Raw genomic sequence first — 25,281 nt, 5'->3', positions numbered from 1 at the left:
TGTTAGTTCTCAGCTACTCCAGACACAAAATACTGCTGTTGTTTCCTAAACAATAGGATATATACGGTCTACATACTGGAATTCGAAAAAAAATTTTTTCTACTCTCAAGAAGCTAACAGGACTTCCCTGGTGGCGCAGTGGTTAAGAATCCGCCTGCCAATGCAAGGGACACGGGTTTGAGCCCTGGTCCAGGAAGATCCCACATGCCGCGGAGCAACTAAGCCCGTGCGCCACAACTACTGAGCCTGCGCTCTGGAGCCCGCGAACCATAACTACTGAGCCCACGTGCCACAACTACTAAAGCCCGTGTGCCTAGAGCCCGTGCTCCGCAACGAGAAGCCACCACAATAAGAAGCTCGCGCACCGCAACGAAGAATATCCCCCGCTCGCCGCAACTAGAGAAAGCCCACGCACAGCAACGAAGACCCAAAGCAGCCAAAAAATAATAATAATTAATGTAAAAAAAGAAGCTAACAGACATTGGGGGGGGGAGCACAAAACACAAAGTTAAAATGCCAAGTGAAAAAACTCAAGACAGCTGGTGGTAAACGAGAGATCGCTCTTAAAAGGCCAGAGCACCCATTTCCCTGAAAACCAATTCATAATTCCATGGCTTAGAAATTATGCACTCAATGTCTCGCTTTGTCCATCAGTTGTTTTCTGTGTTTATGAACGGTCTCTAAAGATAGACGCTCAATTCCCTGTGGGCAGAGGCCTTAACGAATTTATGTCTCCTCAAAGTGCCACACTGTGTGCTAGGCAGAGCAGGAACACAATCAATGCTTATCATTGGGCCTTAAAGTTGGGACTGGGCAGACAGGAAACATTCACCCAAGCTAACAGGGGTAGCTAGACTCGGCACACTTAGATAATACACATGTCAAAAGGGCAGACACGCAACCTCAGTTACAGAAAAACCACCCACATTTCTCTCCGAAGGCCACGTCTGCCGCACGCAGTCAGGGCGCTGCAAGGGGGTAAGTCGGTGGAGAGGGAAAGGCAAGGCTCTCCCCCCGAGAATAACAAAAGGCTCCTTCCTGGCTCCTCAAAGGCGCGAGGACGCCTCCGCCACGGGCCAGCCCTGGGGAGCGGGCCAGAGTGACAAGACCCGCTTTCCTGTCCCCTGCGTCTCCGCGCAGGGCCATGGGGCACGCGCCAGGGGATGGCGGGGGCGGCCGGGCGCTTTCCCTCTCGTTCCTTCTCTTACCTGCTTGACCAAGAACCTGCCCAGCTCGCTGCGGCTCTTCTCGTTCTTGGCAGCGATTAACCGCAGAGGCGCGGCCGCCACCTCCAGCAAGAGGTGCTCCATGACCGCGGGCCCTCAGCCCCAGACGGCCACCGACGCTCCCTGCTTCGCGCTCAGAGCCCCCAAGCCGCTGAGGTCCCCGCGCCGGAGCTGCCACCAACTACGCCCCCAGAGAAAACAACCGCCGCTTCTCCACGGACACGCTGAGAGCTGCAGCACACGTGGGAGGAGCACGCGGCGCACTGCGTCACCAGCCTGCGACGGCGCCGGCTTACGACGCAGACCCCGCCCCCTGGGCACCGGAAACGCGGGCGTCCCTATCCGGTCAACTCCCGCTGGGGAATCCGAGCAGAAATGGCTTTTAAAGCCGAGGGAAGAGACCGCTGTGATGGGACGTCCGGAGACGACGAGTGGTGGGATAGCGAGACGGAAGATTCCGCCATGCGGGAGAAGCTAGGGAGCCTGTAGGGCTGTGGGATCCTCCTGCCTCCTAATGCCTCAACAGGCGAAAAGATCAGATAGGAATGAAAAGCAGATTCGCCCCTTCTGACCCAGCAATTCCCTTTTTAGACCTCTGGCCTGTGGAAATTCACACCCAAGTGTAACAAGCATAGCCCTGGCAGCATTCTTTTTTTTTTTTTTTTAATTTTTGGCAGCGTTGGGTCCTCGTTGCTGTGCGCGGGCTTCTCATTACGATGGTCTCTCTCGTTGCGGAGCACGGGCTCTAGGCGCGCGGGCTTCAGTAGCTGTGGCTCGTGGGCTCTAGAGAGCAGGCTCAGTAGTTGTGGTGCAAAGGCTTAGTTGCTCCAGCGGCATGTGGGATCTTCCCGGACCAGGGCTCGAACCCGTGTCCCCTGCATTGGCAGGCGGATTCTTAACCACTGCGCCACCAGGGAAGTCCCTTGCAGCTTTCTTAATATAAATATTGGATATAAATGTTAAGATGGGTGATAAAATAAATTTTCACGTATTGACATATATGAAAGTCATTCTTGGCTTATACATGAGTTAACTTGAATTTTATGCTAACTAAAATAGCCTGTTTATGGCCTATCAGACATAAATTGTATATCTGCTCTAATTATTAAAAGAGCACACTGGGGCTTCCCTGGTGGCGCAGTGGTTGAGAGTCCGCCTGCCGATGCAGGGGACACGGGTTCGTGCCCCGGTCTGGGAAGATCCCACATGCCGCGGAGTGGCTGGGCCCGTGAGCCATGGCCACTGAGCCTGTGCGTCTGGAGCCTGTGCTCCACAACGGGAGTGAGCCACAACAGTGAGAGGCCCGCGTACCGCAAAAAAAAAAAAAAAAAAAAAAAAAAAGAGCACACTGACCATAAGTAAAGAATGTCCATGTTAAATATAAAGATTAAATGTCTCTCTTCCTGGGATGCTAATGCTAGTACTCCTTTGATGATAAGACTTCCTTTACAGGTGCCAAGGCCATGCTGGCTTGCTGTGTACTTGCTGATCTGTGTGTGTGTTTTTTAAAACCTTGATGGAATGTAACCTTGTCTTGTTTAATGTTCTTTGTTCTGACAAGATATAAAACTGTGCCGGAAACCATGCTTCTCTGGAGCAGCTTCTCAGAGTAATCTGGGAAGCTGGCTTCCAGGCTAGTCCTTAGTTTGGCTCAAATAAAACTCTTTTCTATTCTTATTACAGATTATTGATTATTTTCATTGACATGGGAATGAAATAAAGTATGTAAGGTATAGAATAGTCTTTAGGCACTGTGAAGAGGGGAGTAGAAGAGTACATAAAAATTAACAGTACATTTACGTCAAGTTCATAAACAAGCCAAAATAATCACAAAGTCAGACTAGTGGTTGCTTTTGGGGGGTATTGCCTGCAAAGGGCCTAAGGGAACCTCCTAGGGAGATGGAAATGTTTCATTATCTTCCCCTGGGTTGTGGTTACTCTGGTAGATACAAAAGAGAAAAAAAATCAACTGTACATTTAAGATTTGTGCACTTTTGTAAATTCTACCTCTAAAAAGTGTTTTAAAAGGGAGTAGATATTTCTTTACTGACATGGGTAGCCCTCCAAAGGAAGTTTAAACCTTTTAAAAATGTATTTCAATTTGAATTTTTGTCAAGGATTTGAATGTTTGCTCCTTGGGGAACTCAAACTCAGCAGAAGTTTCAGAACAAGTGAACTATGAAAATGGGACAGAATACATTTCCAAATAAATAATATTTTTAAATTTCCAAGAAGAGGCACTTCCCTGGTGGCACAGTGGTTGGGAATCCGCCTGCCAGTGCAGGGGACACGGGTTCGAGCCCTGGTCCAGGAAGATCCCACATGCCGCAGAGCAACTAAGCCCGTGCGCCACAACTACTGAGCCTGGGCTCTAGATCCCGCGAGCCACAGCTACTGAAGCCTGTGTGCCTAGAGCCTGTGCTCCGCAACAAGAGAAACCACTGCAATGAGAAGCCCACATACCACAACGAAGAGTAGCCCCTGCTCACCGCAACTAGAGAAAGCCCGTGCACAGCAACGAAGACCCAACACAGCCAAAAATAAATAAATAAATAAATGATAATTAAAAATTCCAAGAAAATTGAGAGGGTTCCCTGAGAGTTCATAGCACAATAGATGAAAAATTACCCACACTTGTGGAGTGACTCAATTTTTTCCCTGGGTATCTCCCATGTATACCTGAAGTATACATGTTAATTAACATGTTTGTTTTTCTCTTGTTAATCTGTCTTTCATTACAGGGCTCTCAGCCAAGGACACAGAAGGATAAAGGAAAATTATTTTTCCTCCCCTATATACCCTTTCTCAGGAATATGCTGAAAAAGGTGCTCCTCTGTATGAGGGTATAAACCAAGAAAGAGGAAGATACGGGATCTAGGAAGTGAGATTCAACAAAGAAAGAAAAATGTGAAAAGAATACTCAGGATGACTGTTAAGAGAAATCCCAAGACTTTTATTGGGCAGCAGTGGGAAAATCAACAGCTCTAAAGTAACTAAACTGATAGATCAGGTCAGTGGTTGCCTGGATATAGGAGTGGAAGAAGGATTGACTGCAAACAGCTGAGAGGCAACATTTTGGGGTGATGGAAATGTCTAACATTGGATTGTGGTGATGGTGGCACAACTCTATAAATTTACTAAAATCGTTGAATTGCACACTTCCAATGGGTGAATTATGCCTCAAGAAAGCTCTAAAAGTAATGCTAATGATAATCAACAAGGATAAGAAGTGTAGGTATCGATGAAACAAGACTGGCAATATATTGATAATTATTGAAACTGGATGTTGGGGTAGTGGGAGTCCATAGACTTGCCTCTCTATTACTGTATGTGTTTGGAAATTTCAATAATAAAAGGTAAAATAATATATTTTTTAAAAGACTACTAGGGTCATGTCAATAGGACTCAGGTACAAAGGGGTAGCAGAATATGCCACCCCCAAAACATGCCACTTTGGCAGGAAGGATTTCAAGACATGCCACCCCAAAATATGCCACTTTGGCATACTATTTTGAGCTAAAGGTACTCTGGAAACAACAGATGCAGATGTTTCTACCTAAAAACAGGCCATCAAATTTCCCATGAGAAATGTGCCCACGCTGAACCAGCAATAAAAGAACATCATTGTCACCTGACACTGGTAATCAACATTCAAATGGGTTTGTAGAAACAAACTTACTAAAACAATCCTTATCTTCCCTATATCTCCTAGTCTCTTTCCTATAACTTACTGCCCCTAGCCCAAACCCCTTTTGTCATGTAATTTCTTCACAAATTTATTGCTTCTTTGTCTAAAAGGTATATAAGCTTTCTTGAACTGAAGGCAATTGAGAGAAACAGATACAGGCATACCTTGGAGACACTGCAGGTTTGCTTCCAGATCACAATAAAGCAAATATCAAAATTAAGTGAGTCACATAATTTTTTTGGTTTCCCAGTGCATTTAAAAGTATGTTTGCACTATACTATAGTCTATTAAGTGTGCTATTAATAACATATCTTAAAAAATTACATACCTTAATTTAAAAATACTTTATTGCCAAAAACTGCTAACCATCATCTGAGCCTTCAGCAAGTCGTCATATTTTTGCAATAGTAACATCAAAGATCACTGATCACAGGTATCCATAATATAGTAACAATATAGTAATAATGAAATAGTTTGAAATGTTGCGAGAATTACCAAAATGTGACGCAGGGACACTAAGTGAGCAAATGCTGTTGGAAAAATGGTGCTCATAGACTTGTTCAATGCAGGGTTGCCACAAACCTTTAATTTGTAAAAATCACAGCATCTGTGAAATACAATAAAGCGAAGCACAATAAAACAAGGTATGCCTATACAAAAGCTCTCTGCCCTCCCCCTATTTGCCATTAATTTATAAAAGTGTCCCCTCTTCTATCTCTACCAGGAAAGACAGAAGGTAATCACTGGATAACACTTTAGACCCTATCAGCCCGGAGACAGCATCAGAGGAAACTATTACAAACCTTACTAAAACTACACTGTTGGTGGGAATGTAAATTGATACAGCCACTATGGAGAACAATATGGCGGTTCCTTGAAAAACTAAATATAGAACTACCAGGACTTCCCTGGTGGTACAGTGGTTAAGAATCCGCCTGCCAATGCAGGGGACACGGGTTCAAGCCCTGGTCCGGGAAGATCCCACGTGCCGCCGAGCAACTAAGCCTGTGTGCCACAATGACTGAGCCTGCACTCTAGAGCCCGGGAGCCACAACTGCTGAAGCGCACATGCGTAGAGCCCGTGCTCCGCAACAAGAGAAGCCACCGCAGTGAGAAGCCCACGCACCGCAACAGAGAGTAGCCCCCACTCACTACAACGAGAAAGCCTGCGCGCAGCAACAACAAAGACCCAATTCAGCCAAAAATAAATAAAATAAATAAATTTTTTAAAAAGTTAAGAAAAAAATTACTGGCGCCTCATTAGGATATCATTAGAAGTATTATGTGAAGTTCAGAGAGTGCTGAACCAGCATCTAAAGACCTGAGTCATTAAGGTTGCACTTCTTTCCATTAACTCGCTGTGATCTGGGTTAAATGACTTAACCTTCCTAGGCCTTGGTTTTTCTCTAAAAGTTCTGATTCTGTGCCTATCTCCCAGGGTGAATAAAAACTCCGGAACACAGGATCTGCCTTATTCATCTTTGTATCTCAACTTACTTTGTCCCACATGTAATAGGCATTTAATAAATAGTCAATCCTTCCAGGTATTTAGGTGACTGAGAAAACTAGGAGCAATTTACTTAATTAAATCACTTATGTGAATTATAAAATAAATATATTTGTTTAGAAACTGATAGACTATCTGATTTCCCTATCTACTCATAAACTGTGTAGGAACAAATGCAAATTAAGAGGCTTATTCTCCCTGTTGAAAAATAAGCGGAGAAACTCCTCCTCTCCCCCCATTCACCCCTCCCTTTTCGTTTTTTTTTTTTTTTTTTTTTGGCTGTGGGGCGGCTTGTGGGATCTTAGTTCCCCGACCAGGGATCAAACCCATGCCTCCTGCAGTGGAAGTGCGGAGTCTTAACCACTGGACCGCCAGGGAAGTCCCACCCCTCCCTTTTCTTTCAGAATTTCTTTCATTCTCCTTTTCAAATATATGTAAGTCTTTTAAAACAAGCTTCTTGCCAGTTTCACAAATGAGGAATTTTTCCTCAAGGACCTGGGAGCCATTTCTTTAGAATTAATTCATCAATAAGGAAGGTAATGCCCAATGGCCAATTTCAATAGCCTATTAAAAGCTAGGGACTTTTTCCCCAGAACAATGTACCAATTCATAACTTTTTGCAAACAATTTCAGAGTGTTCCATTATCCAGGTTCACCCATAAGCAGTTGCTCTTGCACATACCCCCCATCATACTGTGAACACTTCTTTACTTTCTGGTACAGCAAGGTATTGCAGGATCATCTTTTTTCCCTCTTGCCCCACTCCTGGATCATCCATATTTCTAAAGAGTTCCTTTTACTGAGGAATCGTATTTAGAGACCAAGATCTGTATGGTATGAGTGCTCATTGTTATTGGTGTGTCACTTCTTCTAGGCCCTTTCAGAGAAGAGAGAAAGTAAATATGAATATGTATAATATACACATGTATATAGACATACATATTCAAATCATAAGTTCACACTGATATCTCTAATCCAATCCCAAAACACAGGACCCCTCGTCTTCCTCCTTTCCATATTTGTATCAGCCTTTTCCCACAGTGAGAACTGTTTCCCACAATAATCAATATATTTTCTTCATTTCTCAGCTTTACAATATACACAGTATAATTTCAGAATTGCTACCTTCATACCACTGTAAACAGCAAACTTACTAAATGGAGGTTACAATTTGTTTGCAGGTTTTTTAAATTTGTTTTTTGTTTGTTTCTTTGCTTTTTTGTTTTAAACTAAAGATATACAGTCCAAGTACTGTGTTCCAAGTTTCCCTGGATTAGATCTTTTTTTTTTTCCTGTTCTAGGTGGATATATTACTTTGAAATGCAGATAAGTTCACCATATTCACAGACCTTTGATTTTAAGTTGAAAAGTAAGAGAAGTTGACTAATGTTGTTAAAAGTATTAGAATGTTTGGGAGAACTTGAGGATTCCTACATGTTTAGGTACTGATGTAATAAGGAAGAACCTTTTGTATTCTATTACAAGTTAATCACTAAAGGGCTGTTGCCTATAAGCTTAAATTATACATAATGGCCCATCTCTGGGAACCCTGCTTCCCAGGTAATGAGCATTAAGCTAGAATACCTTTGTTTCCATCACAGGAAACAGCCTGACCAGGCCCACCTGTGAATGACTGCAGAGAGGAAGAAATTAACACATTCCCTCCTGAGGCTGATGGGAACTAGATGTTTGACTTTACTGCCTCCCCTTCTAGTATAAAAGGAGCCTGAATTCTAACTCAGGCAAGATGGTTCTTTGGGGCACGAGCCCACCTTCTTCTCGGTGTGTTGGCTTTCCGAATAAAGTTGTTATTCCTTGTACCAACAACTCATCTCTCAATTATTGGCCTGTCGTGTGGTGAGCAGTATGGGCTTAGACTCGGTAACACTCAGGAATGTTTTACTTGTCAGGGATTTTGTGTTTGTCCTACAAGTATGAAGTGTTTAAAAAACAGATCAAATGCATTACATTTATAAATGGAGTTTAAAATATTGAAGGGAATTTAATTACTATACTCTATAAATGGGAGTGATTATTAATTTAAGTTCCTCAAACATTAAAGTCCTCCAGGCCTTCCCCGGTGGCTCAGTGCTTAAGAATCCGCCTGCCAATGCAGGGGATACGGGTTCAAGCCCTGGTCCGGGAAGATCCCACATGCCGTGGAGCAACTAAGCTCGTGTGCCACAACTACTGAGCCTGCACTCTAGAGCCCGGGAGCCACAACTGCTGAAGCCCATGCGCCTAGAGCCCATGCTCTGCAACAAGAGAAGCCACTGCAATGAGAAGCTGCACACCGCAACGAAGAGTAGCCCCTTCGCTGCAACTAGAGAAAGCCCGTGTACAGCAACAAAGACCCAACGCAGCCAAAAATAAACTAATTAAAAAAAAAAGAATGAAAAGAGTAGTGAAGTGATGACTACTTGAGATGAATTTCTAAAAAAAAAAAGTCCTCCTTTGGCCTTCCATTCTCATATTTCATGTAACAATTTTAATAAAACTGCATTATTTTGTTCTGTCATTACCATTACTGTTCCAGTAATCTAAAACTTTGTAACAAATTATTACCTTAAAACACAGTGACTTAAAAACATCAACCATTAATAATATTTCACAGTTGGGGAGTTCAGGAATTTGGGCAGGGCTCGGATGGCAATTCTTCTCTTCCATGAGATGTTGATTGAGGGCATTCAGTGGTATTGAGTTAGTAGATGGCCTGGTCTGGAGGGTTCAAGATGGGTTCACTCACATGTCTTGTGTCTTGGCAGGGATGGCTGGAAGGCTGGGCTCAACTGGAACTGTAAGCTGGAATGCTTACATGGCAACTTGGGGTTGAGAAGAGAGAGAGAGAGATCTCCAAGAAGAAGCCTGGATAGAAACTGCAAGATCTTAGAAGTCCTAGAACATCACTGTCCTTGAATCCTATGGTCAAGCAAGTCACTAAAGCCAGCCCAGATTGAAGGGGCTGGAAATTAGGCTCCACTTCTCAAATGGAGAAAGCAAATTCACTCTTCTTCCACCTTTTTATTCTATGCAGGCCCTCAACAGATTGGCTGCTGGTCACCCACAATGGGAAGGCAATCTGCTTTACTCATAGTGTAGCCGGGTTAGGGCACAGGAGGTAGGGAATGAACATGAGGCAGGAGTCAGCCCACGAAGGCTTTATGTGCCAGGCTAAGGAGTATGGATTTTATCTCAGCAGGATATAGATAATGCAGACCTTTGTGTCTTTGGAACAAACTGATTCTCCCAATAACTTGAAGCCTTTGTTACAAGGTGTGTGGCCAGGGATAGGAGAGTCTGGCCACGGGACAGAGGACAGGGCTAAGTGGCTCCTTCCATGGGAACTGAGTCCACCTTCATGATTCTCAGAACTCAGACAGTAATGACCAGCCAACCAGCCTCACCGACTGGAGAGTTAGTGGACATCACACAGCCATCCATGCCTCTGTGCTCTATAGGAAGTGTTCAGTGCTTTTTTGATGCACCTCTCCTGGATGGCTCGGGACCACTGGGAGGGTGGGGAGGGTGAGGAAGTGGTGCTGGCTTCAGTCACTCCCCTGGAAGTTGGGAATGAGATTCCCCAGCACCTGCTGGCCCACAGTCATGGCATCACTACTGACCATGATCCCAGCAGAAGGATAAAGTCATGTGATGCGAGTGTTTGCCAGTGCTGTAATCAATATTTTATGTAATGGCATCTAGGGACGAACATCCAGCTGCTTCATCCCCAAGAAATGAGCTGATGAGAGGAAGAAAACAGAAAGCTTCCCTCCAGCCTCTGGTGTACAGACAGGAAGCGTGTTCAGCCCAGGCTGCAGGCAGAGCTCCCAGCCTGCTCTGGAACCACGTTCAAGGGTCCAAACTGCTGCCGTTGCAGTCGGCTACTGGTAGGGATGGTAGCACATCCCACTTCTCCTCCCCTCGGATGGCGGCTCTTGCCCCTAGATTTTCTCTGATGGGGTAGAGTGCCCTCCCTGGTGTGTGGAGAGCATTGGATCAGCCTCAGGCAGCATGGCCAAGCGGAGCAGTGAGAGGCTGAGCCCAGCAGTCAGGGAGCCCAGCTGGGAGCCCCCGATAGATACACAGCCATTGCCTGATTCATGGTTCTGGAGGGGATGGTTCTCAGAGTTCCTCCTGCAGTTTGAGCTGACAAACATGCAACTTTTATCTCGCAGATGCCAGCTGCTCCTGAGTCTGTTTTTTCTGGTCCCAGGATGCATTATTTTTTCATAACGGATGAAAGTTCTAGAAGCATGTTCTGAAACAAAACAAAATAGACTCAAAGGGCTTGTAAAAGCCAGTCCTGCCTACCCACCTGAGACTCTTTGTGTGTCACAAATATCCCAAATCCAAACAAAAACCTCCTACAGAAGACAATCCCCCGACCTTGCCCCAGAGATGAACGTGCATGTAAGAGGTTCTGTTCCCCAACAGCGCTGTGGCAGAAGATCTGAATCCCACCTGCCATCTCCTCCTCATTATCCAGTTGTGGTTGTTTTGTCCAAGATCCAGGTCTAATACTAAAAGGCCAACCTTTTCCAAAGCTCCATCTTTGTCCCCTCCACAATTAACCAGAATTTTTGACTTTGCAGTAATGTAGAATGGGAAAACTGAACCAAATGTGGATGTTCCATTTTGTAATAATCTATCTTAAAAATATGCTACACTTAGGTTGCCTTGTGTAGGGAGAGCAGGAAGCAGCAATGGGATATGGGAGAAGGACTTGGGTCGAGTCAGACAAGCTTGGGATACAATTCCAGCCCATCCACTCACTCAGTAAATATTAATTCATGTCCCTGCTATGTCCCAAAGACTGTGCTTTACCACATCCTAACTGCATGACTTTGGACAAGTCATCTATTTCCTTATCCTTAAATGGGAATAATCACAGAGTCACAGTGAAGAAGCCCATGGCAGTGTCTAGACCACAATCAGGGACTCAGTAAAGTGGGAGTCTTTCCTCCTCTTCTTTAGACTCTTTGGTAATTGATATATTATGTAAAGCTCCTCTGCTAAAAAGTTCAATAAATTATAACAATCAACTCTTCAAACACCCATCTAATAACCCCTGTCAATAATGTTGAGTCAAAAAAACCTTCCCAAATGAGGCAAAGAACCTAGAAGTCACAGAGATTTTAGATTTAATGTAATATTAAAATTTTAAAGACACCATACACAGGGATAAGAAGTAAGCAGACTGAGAGAATATCTTTCAATACATATATAGACAAGGAGTTAATACAATATCATAAAAGAGCTCCTAGAAATCAGAAGAAAAACAAATAACAGAAAAACAGACAAGGATAATTCATGGTAGAAATACAGATGGCTAATAAACATATAAACAACCTTACTAGTAATCATGGAAATGTAAATTAAGACAAACATTTTGGAAATGTTGGGAAATGTTATGAAACATTTCTAGTTTGTCAAATTGGAGATGGGGGGAGATAACGTCTGATATTGGCAAGAGTGTGGGGAAAGAGTGCTTAATGCACTGGTAAAGAGGATCAATTGGTATAGCTCTTCCTGAGCAAAAATTGGCAGCATCTATCAAAATGTAAAATGTGCATGCCCATTAAAACCAGTAATTCCACTTCTAGGTACCTATCAAAGATATATGTATGAAACATTCACTGCAACATTGTCTGCGGTAGAAAAAACTTAGAATGGCTAAATGGCCATCAAGTATCTTATGGTTCATCAATTTCATGGAAAAGCGTGAGGCATATAAAACTGAGGCATCTCCATGGGTACTGATATGGAGAGTCCCTGAGACATACCATTAATTAAGCAAAAGCAAATTGCAGAGACATCTCTACAGCAGGATCACATTTATATTTTTGAAAAAAATAAAATATATGTGTGGACATGTATTTGTCCTCAAAGACAGACTGTGAATGCAGTGAGGAAGGTAGGGGAACACACCCCATTCTGTTCACAGTGATTGTCTTTGGTGAGGGAAGTGGGAATTGAGTCCAGGTGAGAGTGAGAGATGAACCCTCACATGGTCAGGTTCACATTTTACTCTTATGTTCTTTTACACTGCTTGAAAGTCTTTCAATGAGCATGTACGACTTTAATTTGAAAAACAAGAAATAAGAAAAAGACTCTTCTTTCAAACAATTAATAGTGGTACCCCTGGTCTGAGCCACACTCCCCTCTCACCTGGACACTGTGCAAGCCTCCTAGCTGGTCTCTCTGACTGCACTCTTACCCATTGTCTTGGTCTATTTGGGCTGTTATAAAAAAATACCATAGGGCTTCCCTGGTGGCGCAGTGGTTGAGAGTCCGCCTGCCGATGCAGGGGACACGGGTTCGTGCCCCGGTGTGGGAGGATCCCACATGCCGCGGAGCGGCTGGGCCCGTGAGCCATGGCCACTGAGCCTGCGCGTCCGGAGCCTGTTGCTCCGCAACGGGAGAGGCCACAACAGTGAGAGGCCCGCGTACCGCAAAAAAAAAAAAAAAAAAAAAAAAAAAAAAAAAAAAAAATACCATAGACTGGGTGGATTATAAAGAACACAAATTTATTGCTTATATTTCTGGAGGCTGGGAATTCCAAGACAAATGCACTGGCAAATTCAGTGTCTGGTGAGAGCTCAGTTCCTGGTTCACAGACAGTCATATTTTCACTGTGTCCTCACATGGTGGATGGGAAAAGGAGCTCTCTGATGCCCCTTTTATAAGGGCACTAATCCCATTCATAAGGACTCCACCCTCATGACCTAATCACCTCCAAAAGGCCCCACTTCCAAATACCATCACACTGGGGATTAAGGTTTCACATATGAATCTGGGGGGGGGAACAAACATTCAGACCATAGCATCTCTACAAGAGACTCATCAGAAACAGTGATTTTAAAAATATATGTAGCAGACCACCACCACTCCTGCACCATCCACCTCAAATTCCTTTCCATGGCCTATAATGCCCAACAGATCAGCCCTTGCCCATTCTAACCTCGTTCCTAGCTCTCCCCTCCATGATCATGGCCCAAGAGTGCTCCCCAGGACCTTGGCACAGCTGGCACCATCAGCCATGCCAAGGTCCTGGGGTGGGTGGGGCATCACAGGTAGAGGGACCAGTATGTGCAAAGGTCCTCAGCTCTGTGGAGCTACAGGAGAACACTCTTTGTTAGCACTTTAATGTCACAAAAGATTGGAAGAGGTCGCAGGGCAACCCTCTTCCTAATGCCAAAATCTTCCTCCTCTACAGTGGTGGTTCTGAGCTCTGGTTGCACATTGGAATCACCTGGGAGTTTTAAAAAGTAGTATTGGGGGCTTCCCTGGTGGTGCAGTGGTTAAGAATCTGCCTGCCAGTGCAGGGGAAACGGGTTCGAGCCCTGGTCCAGGAAGATCCCACAGGCTGCGGAGCAACTAAGCCCGTGTGCCACAACTACTGAGCCTGCTCTCTAGAGCCCGTGAGCCACAACTACTGAGCCCATGCACCGCATCTACTGAAGCCCTCGTGCTCTAGAGCCCGTGCTCCACAACAAGAGAAGCCATCGCAATGAGAAGCCCTCGCACCACGACGAAGAGTAGCCCCCGCTTGCCACAACTAGAGAGAAAGCCTGCGTGCAGCAACGAAGACCCAGTGCAGCCAAAAATAATAAATAAATTTAAAAAATAGTATTGGTGCTCAGGCTCTATCTGCAGATATTCTTATTAGGGCATTTTTCAAAGCTTCCCTGGTGATTTAAAGTAGAATTGGGCATGAGGATTACTACTCCACAGCGTCTCTGACAGGTGAAGGCATTCAACGACGAGGAAAGTCTTCATCACAGAGGGTAGCATGGGTTCCTAAAACTCAACCAGCATTCTTCCCCATGCTCACTCGGCCAGACTAAAAGTCTGCTCTCCATGCCCAATTAAGTCTTTCCACAAAGAACCAACCTTGACAGAAACTTATTTAGTAATCAACAAGCTTAGACTTGAAAAAATTGCGGGGTTTGGGTGATGGCAAGGGAAATGTCTTGGAGTATAAATCACAGCTCTTCCAGGTGTTTTTTCTGACCTATAATAGTATGGATTTCTGTTGCAGGACAGTTCTCTCTAAGGGGAACAAGTGGCAAAGCAACTGTGGTACCTACCAGAAGTCATTTCACTCTGAAACACCAACGGCTGCAATCAGAATACATCTGATTGAGCCCTAAAACTTCGGCCCTCTGGGACCTGATACAGTGTAAGAAGCTGTTTACAGTCCATGTATTGAAAGTGGATGCTAACAATCCTTTGCTTGCTGCACTAATTTCCAATGAAAAGATCCCTCTGTTTGCAGTAAGTATGATGTGTCAGCTACAGTGCTCTGGAGCTGACGGCTGTGGCCTCAATCCCCAAGACTTCCACCATCTGGGGAGTGAAGTGGCCTGTCAACCCCCTAAGAGGCTTGGGGGAAAGTGACCATAAGTAGGAAATCTCTGTGGCCAAAGGCATTATTTATAATTCTTAGAAACATAAACAGGGAAGAAAGAGGAAGATGAAAAAGAAAGAGGGTCTGTCGCCTTCATCATCTTTTCTCCAAGCTCCTCAGCGAGGCTGGTCTCTCCCAAAAGATAATCTGAGATTAAGAAAATCTGCTTCAACTAAACACTGCTTTTTCTTCCTCAATTTTCTGTTAATACAAAGGCTCTTCTCACATGGAGTGAGGTACAGGAGAGAGAAAATGATGAAAATTGTCATGCTGACTTCACAAATGCAGATAAGAAGCAGTGGCCACTGGCAAGGTTACTCTAAAATGGTGGATCTCGGGAGTTCCCTGGTGGTCCAGTGGTTAGGACTTGGCACTTTCACTGCTGTGGCCCAGGTTCAATCTCTGGTCAGGGAACTATGATTCTTCAAGATGCAGGGCATGTCCAAAAAGTAAAAAAATTTAAAAATTATAAAATAAAATAAAACAGTGGATCTCAACCCTGGCTGTACATTACAATCGCCATGGGAATTTTAATAATACCAATCCTCCATCCCATCTCCAGAGATTCTGGTTTGATTGGAAGTGGATAGGTCCTGGGCATGGAGATTTTTTTAAAGCTCCAGATGACTCTAACTCAAGCCAGAGTTGAGAACCCTGCTATAGTCTGGCATAGGGTTCCAAGCAGCCATATAATAATCTTACACGTAATCTCCTGAGAAGACAGCTGGTCACTGACAAGAAATGAGTGTAAGTTTGAAAAAAAGCATTTTAGGAAAAATCTAGGTATGATGATTCCTCCTCAAGGTATGGCATTAGCGCAGTAACAAAATATCTCATGGGAGATACGAAACTAGGGTAGAAGGATTCAATCATTATTAACACAAAGAATGAAGCAAAGGAAAAAGCAAGAGTGTGAGTTCAACCAAGTGAACTCAATTGGGAAGTTCCCCTATTAACTTGGGGGATTTTTCCTTTTAATGGAAAAAAGTTGTTAGGAGCAGTACGTAAAACGTGTGTCATTCTCTCCCTTTTTTTTTCAGAATTGAGAAGAATCCACAGTAAATATCCATTATGTCTTACAGTGGCCAGGGAATGTTTATTCCACAGTGGCTTTTCAGAGAACAGAATTATCAATACAATATTGATCTTCGTCTTTGTGAAATATAACAACAAATATTTGTATATGACTTTTAAATGCCAGAGCTATTAAAACAATGGAGCACACCCTCCTTCCTTAGTGAGACAAGGGCAACTCAAGGTTACAAATGATCCCTCCTCTGATCCATTTTCCACACTCTGATACAAAGAGCTGTCTAAAGTGCACCTCTGATCCAGTCACTCCTCTGCTGTACATCCTCTATGGGTTCTCCACTGCCTCCCTGCAAGGCCTCCATGCCCCCTTCTCCAACTTTCCCTCTCTCTGAAGCCCTCCTACTAGTCTGTGCTCCAGACACACGTGGCTCCCCAGACAGCCCTGCTATGTCACACCTCTCAGCCTTTGTCTGTGTTCTCCTTGTACTGGGACAGCCTCCTTCCATGTACCCCAGTCCTCCCAGGTCTGGAGAAACTCACCACATCTTTCAAGACTCAGTTCAAAAGTAGCTTCAACTATAAAGCTTTTCCTGACCCATCCAGAAAGAATTGACTTCTCCCTCCTTTGCACACCACTCCCTCTAACATGGCACCTTACACTTGATCATTTATATGTTTACCTAATTTCCCATCCAGACTCTGAGCCCTTTGATGGTACACATGATATTTTATTCATTTATATACCCAGCACTTATAAGACTAATTGATAAAAAGTTTTCTAAGTTTATTTTACGAATTAAATTCAACTAAATGTGTTAAATGAATGAATTTAACTCTCCATAAATTAACCTCTCTCTCCTCCTTTCCCTCTCTCTCAACACAGAAGGCTAAGAAGTAACCAAAGTGGAACACCTCTTGTGAAAGTTCCATGATCAGTCAGGCTGTCTGTCTTTACTTACCATTGATGTTCTGTGCCCAGTGGCTGAAGGCAGAAGTGAGGGGCTGTTTTCCTGGTGCGGAAAGTCCAGGCAAAAGCTATTTTGAGAACTGGAGCTTACTGAGTCACTGGACAGCTGTCCCTTTTCAGACAGCAATCTGGACAGAAAGCTGGCCTCGCGACTGCCCATGCAAGATCTGTCTGTCTGGACTCTGCTCTCTCTCATGCTGCCATCGCTGTGTCTGCAGTGACTGTGTAAATCTGTGAGAGGCTCCCCTGAGGGTTGCAGGTCCTGGGACTGTTCCCAGGGTCCTGTTGTACGTGATGGACAATGTCTAGGAGCCATCGTGGTACCCAGCCAGGACTGGGGCATTGTAGTCTGCAAGCCAAAGGAAGAACGGTCTGGTTGCTGTGCCGAGTGCTGAGTTCTAGCACCATCATCCCAGGGACACAGGCTGTGGACATGGAGCTGTCCTCTGTGCTGATCCGCCTTAGCCCAGTCTTTCTTACTACAGCAAGGGTCTACCTCAAGTTGCCTGGGCTGTGGGATGTGCCACGTGGTTTTAGAATTCGGCACATTGACTCGGAAGACTTGCTGTTGATTGCTGGCTTGAAGTAGAGAGACTCCTTCAGGGAAAGGAGAGCAATTCATACACTGCTGGGCCGCTGAATATTTTTTCAAATGAAATGGAGGTCCCCTTTCGTCCTCAATGCCCTCACTGCCGGATTTGTCATAAAGTGCTCTCATGATTTTCCTGACCCCCAGATGAAATATTTCCAGTACGTTGAGGAACAAAGAGATGGCTGCAATGCTGTGCATAAAGAGCATGAAAATGGTCTTCTCTGTGGGCCTGGACACAAAGCAATCCACTGTGTTGGGGCAAGGAGGTTGAGTACATTTGTAAAGGGGATGCATTTGAAACCCATAGAGCATATATTGGCCTATCATGAACCCTACTTCCAGCACAGATCTGGTCAGGACGTGTAAGACATAAGTACGCAGAAGACATCCTTTCAGAGGGACTTTTTGGATCTTCTTCTGCTCCTCCAACTTCCTCAGTTCTCTATTTATGTTTTGCTGCTCCTCCAATTCAAGCTCTGGATTCTCCATCTGGGCTCTAAGCTGTGACTTTTTCCTCTGCCTCTCCTTTTCAAAGGCCCTGAGGCTATAAAGTGCATGGCCCATATATACCAGAGAGGGAGAAGACACAAAGATGATCTGTAAAACCCAGAACCTGACCAAAGAGATAGGGAAAGCATCATCGTAACAGATAGTGTTGCAACCTGGCTGCTGGGTGTTGCAGGCAAATGCTGACTGTTCATCATCCCAGACATCTTCAGCAGCTACACCTAGTATCAGCATCCGGAAAACGAAGAGGATGGTCAGCCAGATTTTCCCCACCATGGTTGAGTGGGAGTGAGCTTCCTCTAGGATGCCACCCAATAAATTCCAATCCCCCATGGCAAGGGACTAATGTCTGAAATATACAGAGAACACTGAGGTTAACAGCATCCATGGATGTAATATATAAAGACGAGCTCATCAGTACAGCAGGTCCTCTCTTCTTGTCAACAAAACTACAAAGGATTTTCCAGCTCTAATATTTACGGCCTGTGCTTGCTGAAACAGGGTATTTCTAAGGAGTATGTTTTGGGAAAAACACTAACGACCCTCCCCAATCTGACCCAATTCCCTTCCTGTCATCTTCTCTCCTACACAAAGTTGACTGTCATTCTGGTATACTCATTGGCCATCATATTTGTACAATGCATTCCATCCCACAATTTTGCTCATTTTTCTAACATATGAGAAGCCATATTTACCGTACATCCTACATGATCTTAAATAAGTCTCAACTCCTCCAGGAAGTTTTCCCCAGCCATCCCAAGTCAGAGTGATTTTTCCCATTCCTAAATTCACACAACACTAGTGTTTGTACCTCTCACTTGGTACTGTGCCTAAAATGAGTTTTGTGATAGTTGTCTTGTATTACCTTTCCTGAAAAGGTACTCTTTTTGCAGATAGGGACACTTTCTATTTCATTTTGGTCTGGCACACTAAGGTATCAATAAATAATAGTGGATTGAATTGTCTTCTCTTTTTAAAACTCAGTTCCTTGACTCTATCACTGGAAAAATCATCAACAGAAAAACAAAATAGATCCTCATTATGTATCATCGATGGTTCCCACCGCAAGACTGAAAGTACAAGTAAAGAAAACAGAACTCAGCCAAATAAACCCTCAGGAACTGGCACAGGGTAGCAGTAAAGATTAAGCAGGCTCAGAAACAGTACCAGCAATGACATATGATTACATCTACAAAGCCACATCTGGAACAGCAGGTTTTCACAGAAGCTCTGCTTACTTAGAAGAAAAGTGGGTGGTGGTGGTGGTGGTGGTGGGATGAACTGGGAGATTGGGATTGACATATATACACTAATATGTATAAAATAGGTAACTAATAAGGACCTGCTGTATAAAAAATAAATAAAATTCAAATCAAACAAAAACAAACTAACAAAAAAAAGAAGAAAAGTAAATATAAACTGCTTCTCTAGCAAGCTTGGGTGCTGGGAAAGAATCAAGGCATAGCTGATATGAATAGGTTACTCGGCTTACCCTGAAAAAACCAAATGTTTTTCAAGGTTCAATGAGGTTAAAATATTTGAGAGCTTAAAGGCTTCTAAAAAAAAAAAAAAAAAAAAAAAAAAAGGCTTCTAAGACGTGGAAGACTTCCATGTATCAAAGACATAGAAAAAAAACAGGATAAGTGTTATTAAGTTAAAACAGATAACGAAACAATTCTCTCCGTCCACAATTCATTCATTCAACAACGTTTACTAAAGTGTTACTATCACATAGGCATTGTGCTAGATGCCAGGGAATTCAACAATGTATACCTGGTCCAGCCCTCACAGTACTTAGTCACCAAGGATGGCCAGTAACGTATAAAATGGACAGTGAAAAAAAACAAATGAATATCAACTCAAAAATACAAGAGAAAAAACCATGGAACTGTTATATTTTCCCTACTTATCTCCAAACACAAAAATAAATTCCAGATGGGATACAAGTATTAAATGTAAAAACTAAACTATAAAAGTATTAAAGTGAAATGTAAAAACATATTTTATATCTTGAAGTAGAAGGTGGCTTTTGAAGCCCATTAATGCCAGAAATTATAATTGGAAAAAACTTACAGATTTTACTCAACAAAACTGAATGGCAAAAGTGGAGATGTCCAGAAGACAACAACAACAAAAGTTACAAATTAGAGATAAATAAACATTTGTGAATAATCATTGAATAGGTAGAAACCACTTAGGGACAAGAAGAAAAAGTAAGCCAATGACAAAACCTTGAAAAATAGCACAGGGGAAAAAAAGTCTACAGATTGGGGCTTCCCTGGTGGCGCAGTGGTTGAGAGTCCGCTTGCCGATGCAGGGGACACGGGTTCGTGCCCCGGTCCGGGAAGATCCCACATGCCACGGAGCGGCTGGGCCCGTGAGCCATGGCCGCTGGGCCTGCACGTCCGGAGCCTGTGCTCCGCAACGGGAGAGGCCACAACAGTGAGAGGCCCGCGTACCGCAACAACAACAAAAAAAGTCTACAGGTGAAAATGAGAAATGGCCAAAGAGAAAGAGGGGGAAAACCATTAAGGGCAATGTCACTGAAACCAAAGCAGGACAGTTTCAAGAAGAGAATAGCTGACAATGCTAACTACACATACACATACCACTATTTAAATAAATAAATTTAATGGTGGGATATACCATGCTCAGTGATTAGAAAACTCAAAATTTATAAAGACAACAATTCTCCCCAAATTAATTCATCCATAGATCACTGAGTAAAATAAAATCCTATAAATATACATATATGTGTATGCATATGTATAGGAAATGCATGTGTATGTGGCTACAGAAGTATGGAGAAAAAATACAGAAGGGCACACATAAGGAAGTTCATATAGGTTACTGGAGGTCTGTAGGAGAACATGAGGGTGGAGGGTGGAGCTTAAAGGGAGAGGCAAAAAAGAAAAAGGAAAAGGAAAAAGACTCTTCTAAGAAAGCATGACTGATTTTTATCTAATATATACATTTATGTAAATTTATAGCTGTATGTACATACATATGTATAAACAATATTTTAAATAAAAATTTTAAAGTAGTAGGTACCTGTCAGAGTTTGGAAGAGGTATTAAGGAGGCTATTTTTACTCTATATACTTGCGAATTGTTTGTAATTCAAAAATTAAAAATGTAGTCATCTCTAGCACATGCAAATAAAAAATCAGATTTAAAAATTGTGGACTTCTGCCTCATTAACAGAAGCAATAATTTACTAAGCGCTATCCTCTCTTAAAGAGTTTAGGTCCTTTCCCATAATTATTCCTTTGAAATTGTCTGCCCATTATTCTTTATTTAAAAAAAGAACTCCTTTATTAGCACTTAAAAAAAAGCTAGTGCTGCTATTTTCTGTAAAAACCCCAAGGTGAAAAAGCTAGCTCATTTTATCAACGTATTCTCTGTTTAGAAATCCTAAACTATTTAATGCTTCTTTTTGCCACTCTCGCTTTAAAACTAGTAAATTATAATTTTTAAATAGCAAGAAAAGGAACACCGAAAAACAGAAATACATGAAACAGAAATACAATCCTGCATATTAACATGCAAGAGCAAGATCCTTTAGACAAGCATTCCTATGTTTCCTAAAAAAACCTGTTTTTTACTATTAAATAACCACAGGTCCAAGAAATATTCTTGAATTTTCTTTTATTATCAAATACTAATTTAGCATCTCCTGTGTAAAAAGTCAGTGCTCCTTTCCTGAATTTTATTTCAAATATTATCTTTGTATCCCCACAGGGATTTCCTATATTTCTTATAAACAAGAGATACCATATATTTACAACTTACCTTAGGAGTGGATAAAAAATTAATGACTGGGCTCAAAGAACCTTCAAGTTGGACCATGTGTGGCTAATTAGTGGAAATACCGCTGGTTGCAGATGTAAAAGCTCTGACCCACTGGCTGTGGGGACCAATGCAGAATAAGCGCAGTAACTTTGATCAATGGAGTCTAACCTAGTCCTCCCCTGAGGTCAAGATGTCCTTTGGTGCTTTTTAATTCTCTTATTTTTTTCTAATTGGCATGAAGCTGGAGACCCTCCTGGTATATCATATTTGGAAATGAAAGGTGAAACGAATGAGAATTTTCCTTTTTCGTTTGTGGATGATAATGGTGATTTGACTTTGGGTGCATTTCTTTCAGTCAGTTGATTGCTCTGGGAACTGATGTCACAGATCAATGGGTCATGTCCAATTTCATCAACAGCTGCCTGGGTTGAGTCTGGCCTCACCAAATGGGAACAAATAATAACAGTGACAGTCAAACCCAAAGTGCTCTTGCAAATCATGCCAGGCTGAAAGGAGAAATAGCTCAAAAAGAAAGTAAGCATTTTTAGACCACCAAGAGGGGGCTGTGCCTGGTCTGTAGGTTATGTGTTCTAGCAATATTCTATTAGGCTGAAACAGGCAGCTCAGGAAAATGTTCTCTTCCAGTAGAGAATGTGAGAACCTTAGAAACCTATATCAAATTTTCGTAAAGTGTTTTAATTCAGAGAGGTCAAATGATTTGCCCAATGCAGACAGAGACCAGATCTCCTAACTCCCAGCCTTGTAGCATCTTACATTAGTCACATGTCAAGTACACAATCTAACTGCCACCTTAGAGGAGTTGACAGCAAGGGTGTCCCTAGAACACAGCTCCAAGGCACATTTCTAAACCTGCTCTTTTCCATATAAAATACAGAAAGTGCATAAAGTTATGGACACTTCATAAGTATCATCTGCCTATTCTATTTTCACATATTTAAAAAATGGATGATAATGAAAGGTAGACAGGTAAAGAGGTTAAGTTTCCACTACCCCAGCACACTAGCCTCAAATACAAACTGACTGTCAGAATTAACTAGAGGTGAAAACACACAATGTATTAATGTGTATCTGTGTAGTATAGGGTACATTGTCCAAGAAAGCCCTTGACATTTAATCCTAAAAGTCAGCTGCAAAGTAATTAATACCGTTAATGCATTTTACCAGAGCCAAAACATTAAAATCACACATTTAGGGCTTCCCTGGTGGCGCAGTGGTTGGGAGTCTGCCTGCCGTTGCAGGGGACACGGGTTCGTGCCCCGGTCCGGGAGGATCCCACGTGCCGCGGAGCGGCTGGGCCCGTGAGCTGTGGCCGCTGGGCCTGCGCGTCCGGAGCCTGTGCTCCGCGGCGGGAGAGGCCACGGCAGTGAGAGGCCCGCGTACCGCCAAAAAAAAAAAAAAAATCATACATTTATGAAAAGAACAATTCAGAAGCTTGCATAGAATAACCCCTAATATTAGTTGCCTCAAGGAAAGGTAACCCAGTGACTGGAGAAGAGGTGAGATGGATACTTTTATATGGTTCACTGAACAGTGAATGTATTACCTATTCAAGAAAATAAATGTGTAAACCAGAATATAAACAATAAGTGGAACCATATATCTGATTTTTTAAAGTCTTCAGCAGGTGAATAAATCTTATCACTTCACTCTTGAAGACTTTTAGCAAGTAGGTGAATATCTTTAAGACAGAGGCACAGAGTGGGCAACTCTCCATAACCTCACAGTAATAATTGGAAGTTATTGATGAGGTAAGTAATATTAGCACTACACAGCTGTGGGAAAGACACCCACTGCCTCATTCCAACTGGCCCGAAGGCTGAGCAAATATCTGCACACTAAAGGCTGAGAACCACTCCATAGACAAGTTTTTTTTTTTTTTTAAGTTCCTACTTTTACTCTCACCGAAAGTTATGCTGAATCTACGGAGTCACTAGGAGACCCAAAACACACTCAGAGAAACAGAAGGGAACAGAAAGCCTAGAGAGAATAAATGTCTCAGGATAGAGAAAGATGCACACAGGGTGAGAGCTTCACTAGCCACTGCTTTTAAGGCTCGTCAATGGTGCCCGTACTCACCATGCCACCTTGTTCACACCTAGTGATATAAACTCCTATGGGTAGAAGTGGAAACCAAAAACTTCGTGACTTGCTTTATTGCAATATTTGCCTTATTGCAGTGGTCTGGAACCAAACCTGCAGTATCGCTGAGGTCAGCCTGTACACACTTTACCAAGGTATCTGATCACTCACCCCTAGTTCTTGAAATATTTCCTGCACTTGTTTTTTAAGTATTCTCTCCAAAAATGTTTACACTGCGGATCTTTGAGTGATGAATATTAATGTCTTTTATTAAACCCTCACATTTGAATAACAATTTAAATGGATATAAAATTTTAGGTCCAGTACCTTAAAAATACTGTTTCCTGACAGCCAGCATTGCTCTTCTGAAGAGTAAGGTCAATATGATTCTTGTTCCTTTATACAAGGATTGACTGTTTAAAAACCTTTAGATTTTTCTCGTTATCCTTGATACTCCTAATTTCAGTATGTGTCTAGATGTGGGTACTTTCTTCTTTCTTGTTTGGCACTCTATGGCCCTCTCAATCTTCAAATTTTTTCTTCTTCTGACCTCATTTGTTACTTGAATGTTGGCACATACTACTTCTGTCCCTCATCCCACTTACATCTGCATTTATTTTCTATTTATCCTTTTTTTGCTGCCTTCTGGAGGAGTTTCTCAATCCAACTTTTCAAGTCACTGATTCATGCATCAGCTGTATGCACTCTATTTTCATTCCATTTTATTACATTTATTTTAAATATTATATTTTTAATATTTCTACGTGGTTAGTTCTGATTCTTGTACCACACTGCCAAAATCTTCTCTTTTTCCTTTTAACGTTTATTGGCTTTATTTTAGATTGTTATGGTCTTATGTAATCCTGTTTATTTTCTTTTAAACCAGTGGTATCTCTTAGCTGCTACTTTGTTTTGGCTCGGGAACTCATTCACCTGGTGGTAAGGGTTCTGAGTGATAGAATGCACTGGGGAAGGGCTGAGGGCCAGCCCTCTAGGCAGCCCCAGCACTACAAAACCACAGTTCATTATTTCAGTTCGTTATCTACCAAGTAATCCTTCAGGTCAGGGCTTCTCCTGCAGATACTGGACACTGTGGGAGAAATGGCAATTTCCTCAAGTCACTTCACAGAGTCCAAAGCCTAGACTGTAACCCATCAGTGCCACCAGTCTGAAGCGGGGAGGGATGAATAAATAATGCATAGCTAGTTAATCCTTACCTGTTTTTCCCAGATCTTCACCCCAAAGGAGTTTTTATGCTGCCCTGATTTTGTCTGTGAGGACACCTGCAGCACTGTTCGCTGTACCATTACCTGCTGTGAGAAAGCAGGCAAAGGCAACTGGTTTTCTCCAATTAACTGCTCCAACACATTCAGCCAGCCACGCATTCAGTCAGCCACACCTTAACCAAGAACCACTTCAAAATAGCCCCCATGTCCTCTGGGAGTTTTACCTTTTTTTTTG

General features: G+C 42.8%; 3 protein-coding genes across 6 annotated transcripts in view; all 3 read right to left on the bottom strand.

The window, feature by feature from the left end:
- MDN1 (midasin AAA ATPase 1) overlaps positions 1–1,428 on the bottom strand; it is a 153,021-nt gene extending 151,593 nt beyond the window's left edge. For all 3 annotated transcript variants that reach the window (XM_032650959.1, XM_032650961.1, XM_032650960.1), the window contains exon 1: positions 1,209–1,428. In XM_032650959.1, the coding sequence (XP_032506850.1) occupies positions 1,209–1,310 (102 nt within the window). In that variant the 5' untranslated portion in view covers positions 1,311–1,428. The remainder of the gene's footprint in view (positions 1–1,208) is intronic.
- Positions 1,429–6,775: 5,347 nt separating this feature from the next.
- On the bottom strand, positions 6,776–20,194 carry GJA10 (gap junction protein alpha 10). 2 transcript variants are annotated; one of them, XR_004352532.1, is made up of 3 exons: positions 16,823–19,269; positions 8,987–10,679; positions 6,776–7,298 (listed from the first exon to the last, which is right to left on the bottom strand). XR_004352532.1 is itself a non-coding variant. In XM_032651222.1 (2 exons), exons 1-2 carry the CDS (start codon positions 18,260–18,262, stop codon positions 10,641–10,643), a joined length of 1,479 nt encoding a protein of 492 aa, XP_032507113.1. In that variant the 5' UTR covers positions 18,263–20,194; the 3' UTR covers positions 6,776–10,640. The 2 variants fall into 2 exon arrangements, 1 of the variants encoding a protein (XP_032507113.1); XM_032651222.1 differs by having other exon boundaries at positions 6,776–10,679; positions 16,823–20,194.
- Positions 20,195–21,614: 1,420 nt separating this feature from the next.
- CASP8AP2 (caspase 8 associated protein 2) overlaps positions 21,615–25,281 on the bottom strand; it is a 45,326-nt gene continuing 41,659 nt past the window's right edge. Inside the window, exon 11 of the mRNA XM_032651218.1 lies at positions 21,615–25,133. Coding sequence (XP_032507109.1) covers positions 25,127–25,133 — 7 coding nt within the window. The 3' untranslated portion in view covers positions 21,615–25,126. The remainder of the gene's footprint in view (positions 25,134–25,281) is intronic.

Source organism: Phocoena sinus, chromosome 12 (genome assembly GCF_008692025.1).
Source record: "Phocoena sinus isolate mPhoSin1 chromosome 12, mPhoSin1.pri, whole genome shotgun sequence".
NCBI lineage: Eukaryota > Metazoa > Chordata > Mammalia > Artiodactyla > Phocoenidae > Phocoena > Phocoena sinus.
This window is presented reverse-complemented; position numbering and strand designations above follow the sequence as displayed.

Bases quoted from the DNA above. Each gene is read 5' to 3' on its own strand.
- GJA10 (XM_032651222.1), bottom strand. From the start codon at position 18,262: ATGGGGGATTGGAATTTATTGGGTGGCATCCTAGAGGAAGCTCACTCC. The intron at 10,680-16,822 runs GTAAGTAAAGAC...GTTTTGTTTCAG, and splicing joins CTGGGCACAGAACATCAATG to AACATGCTTCTAGAACTTTC.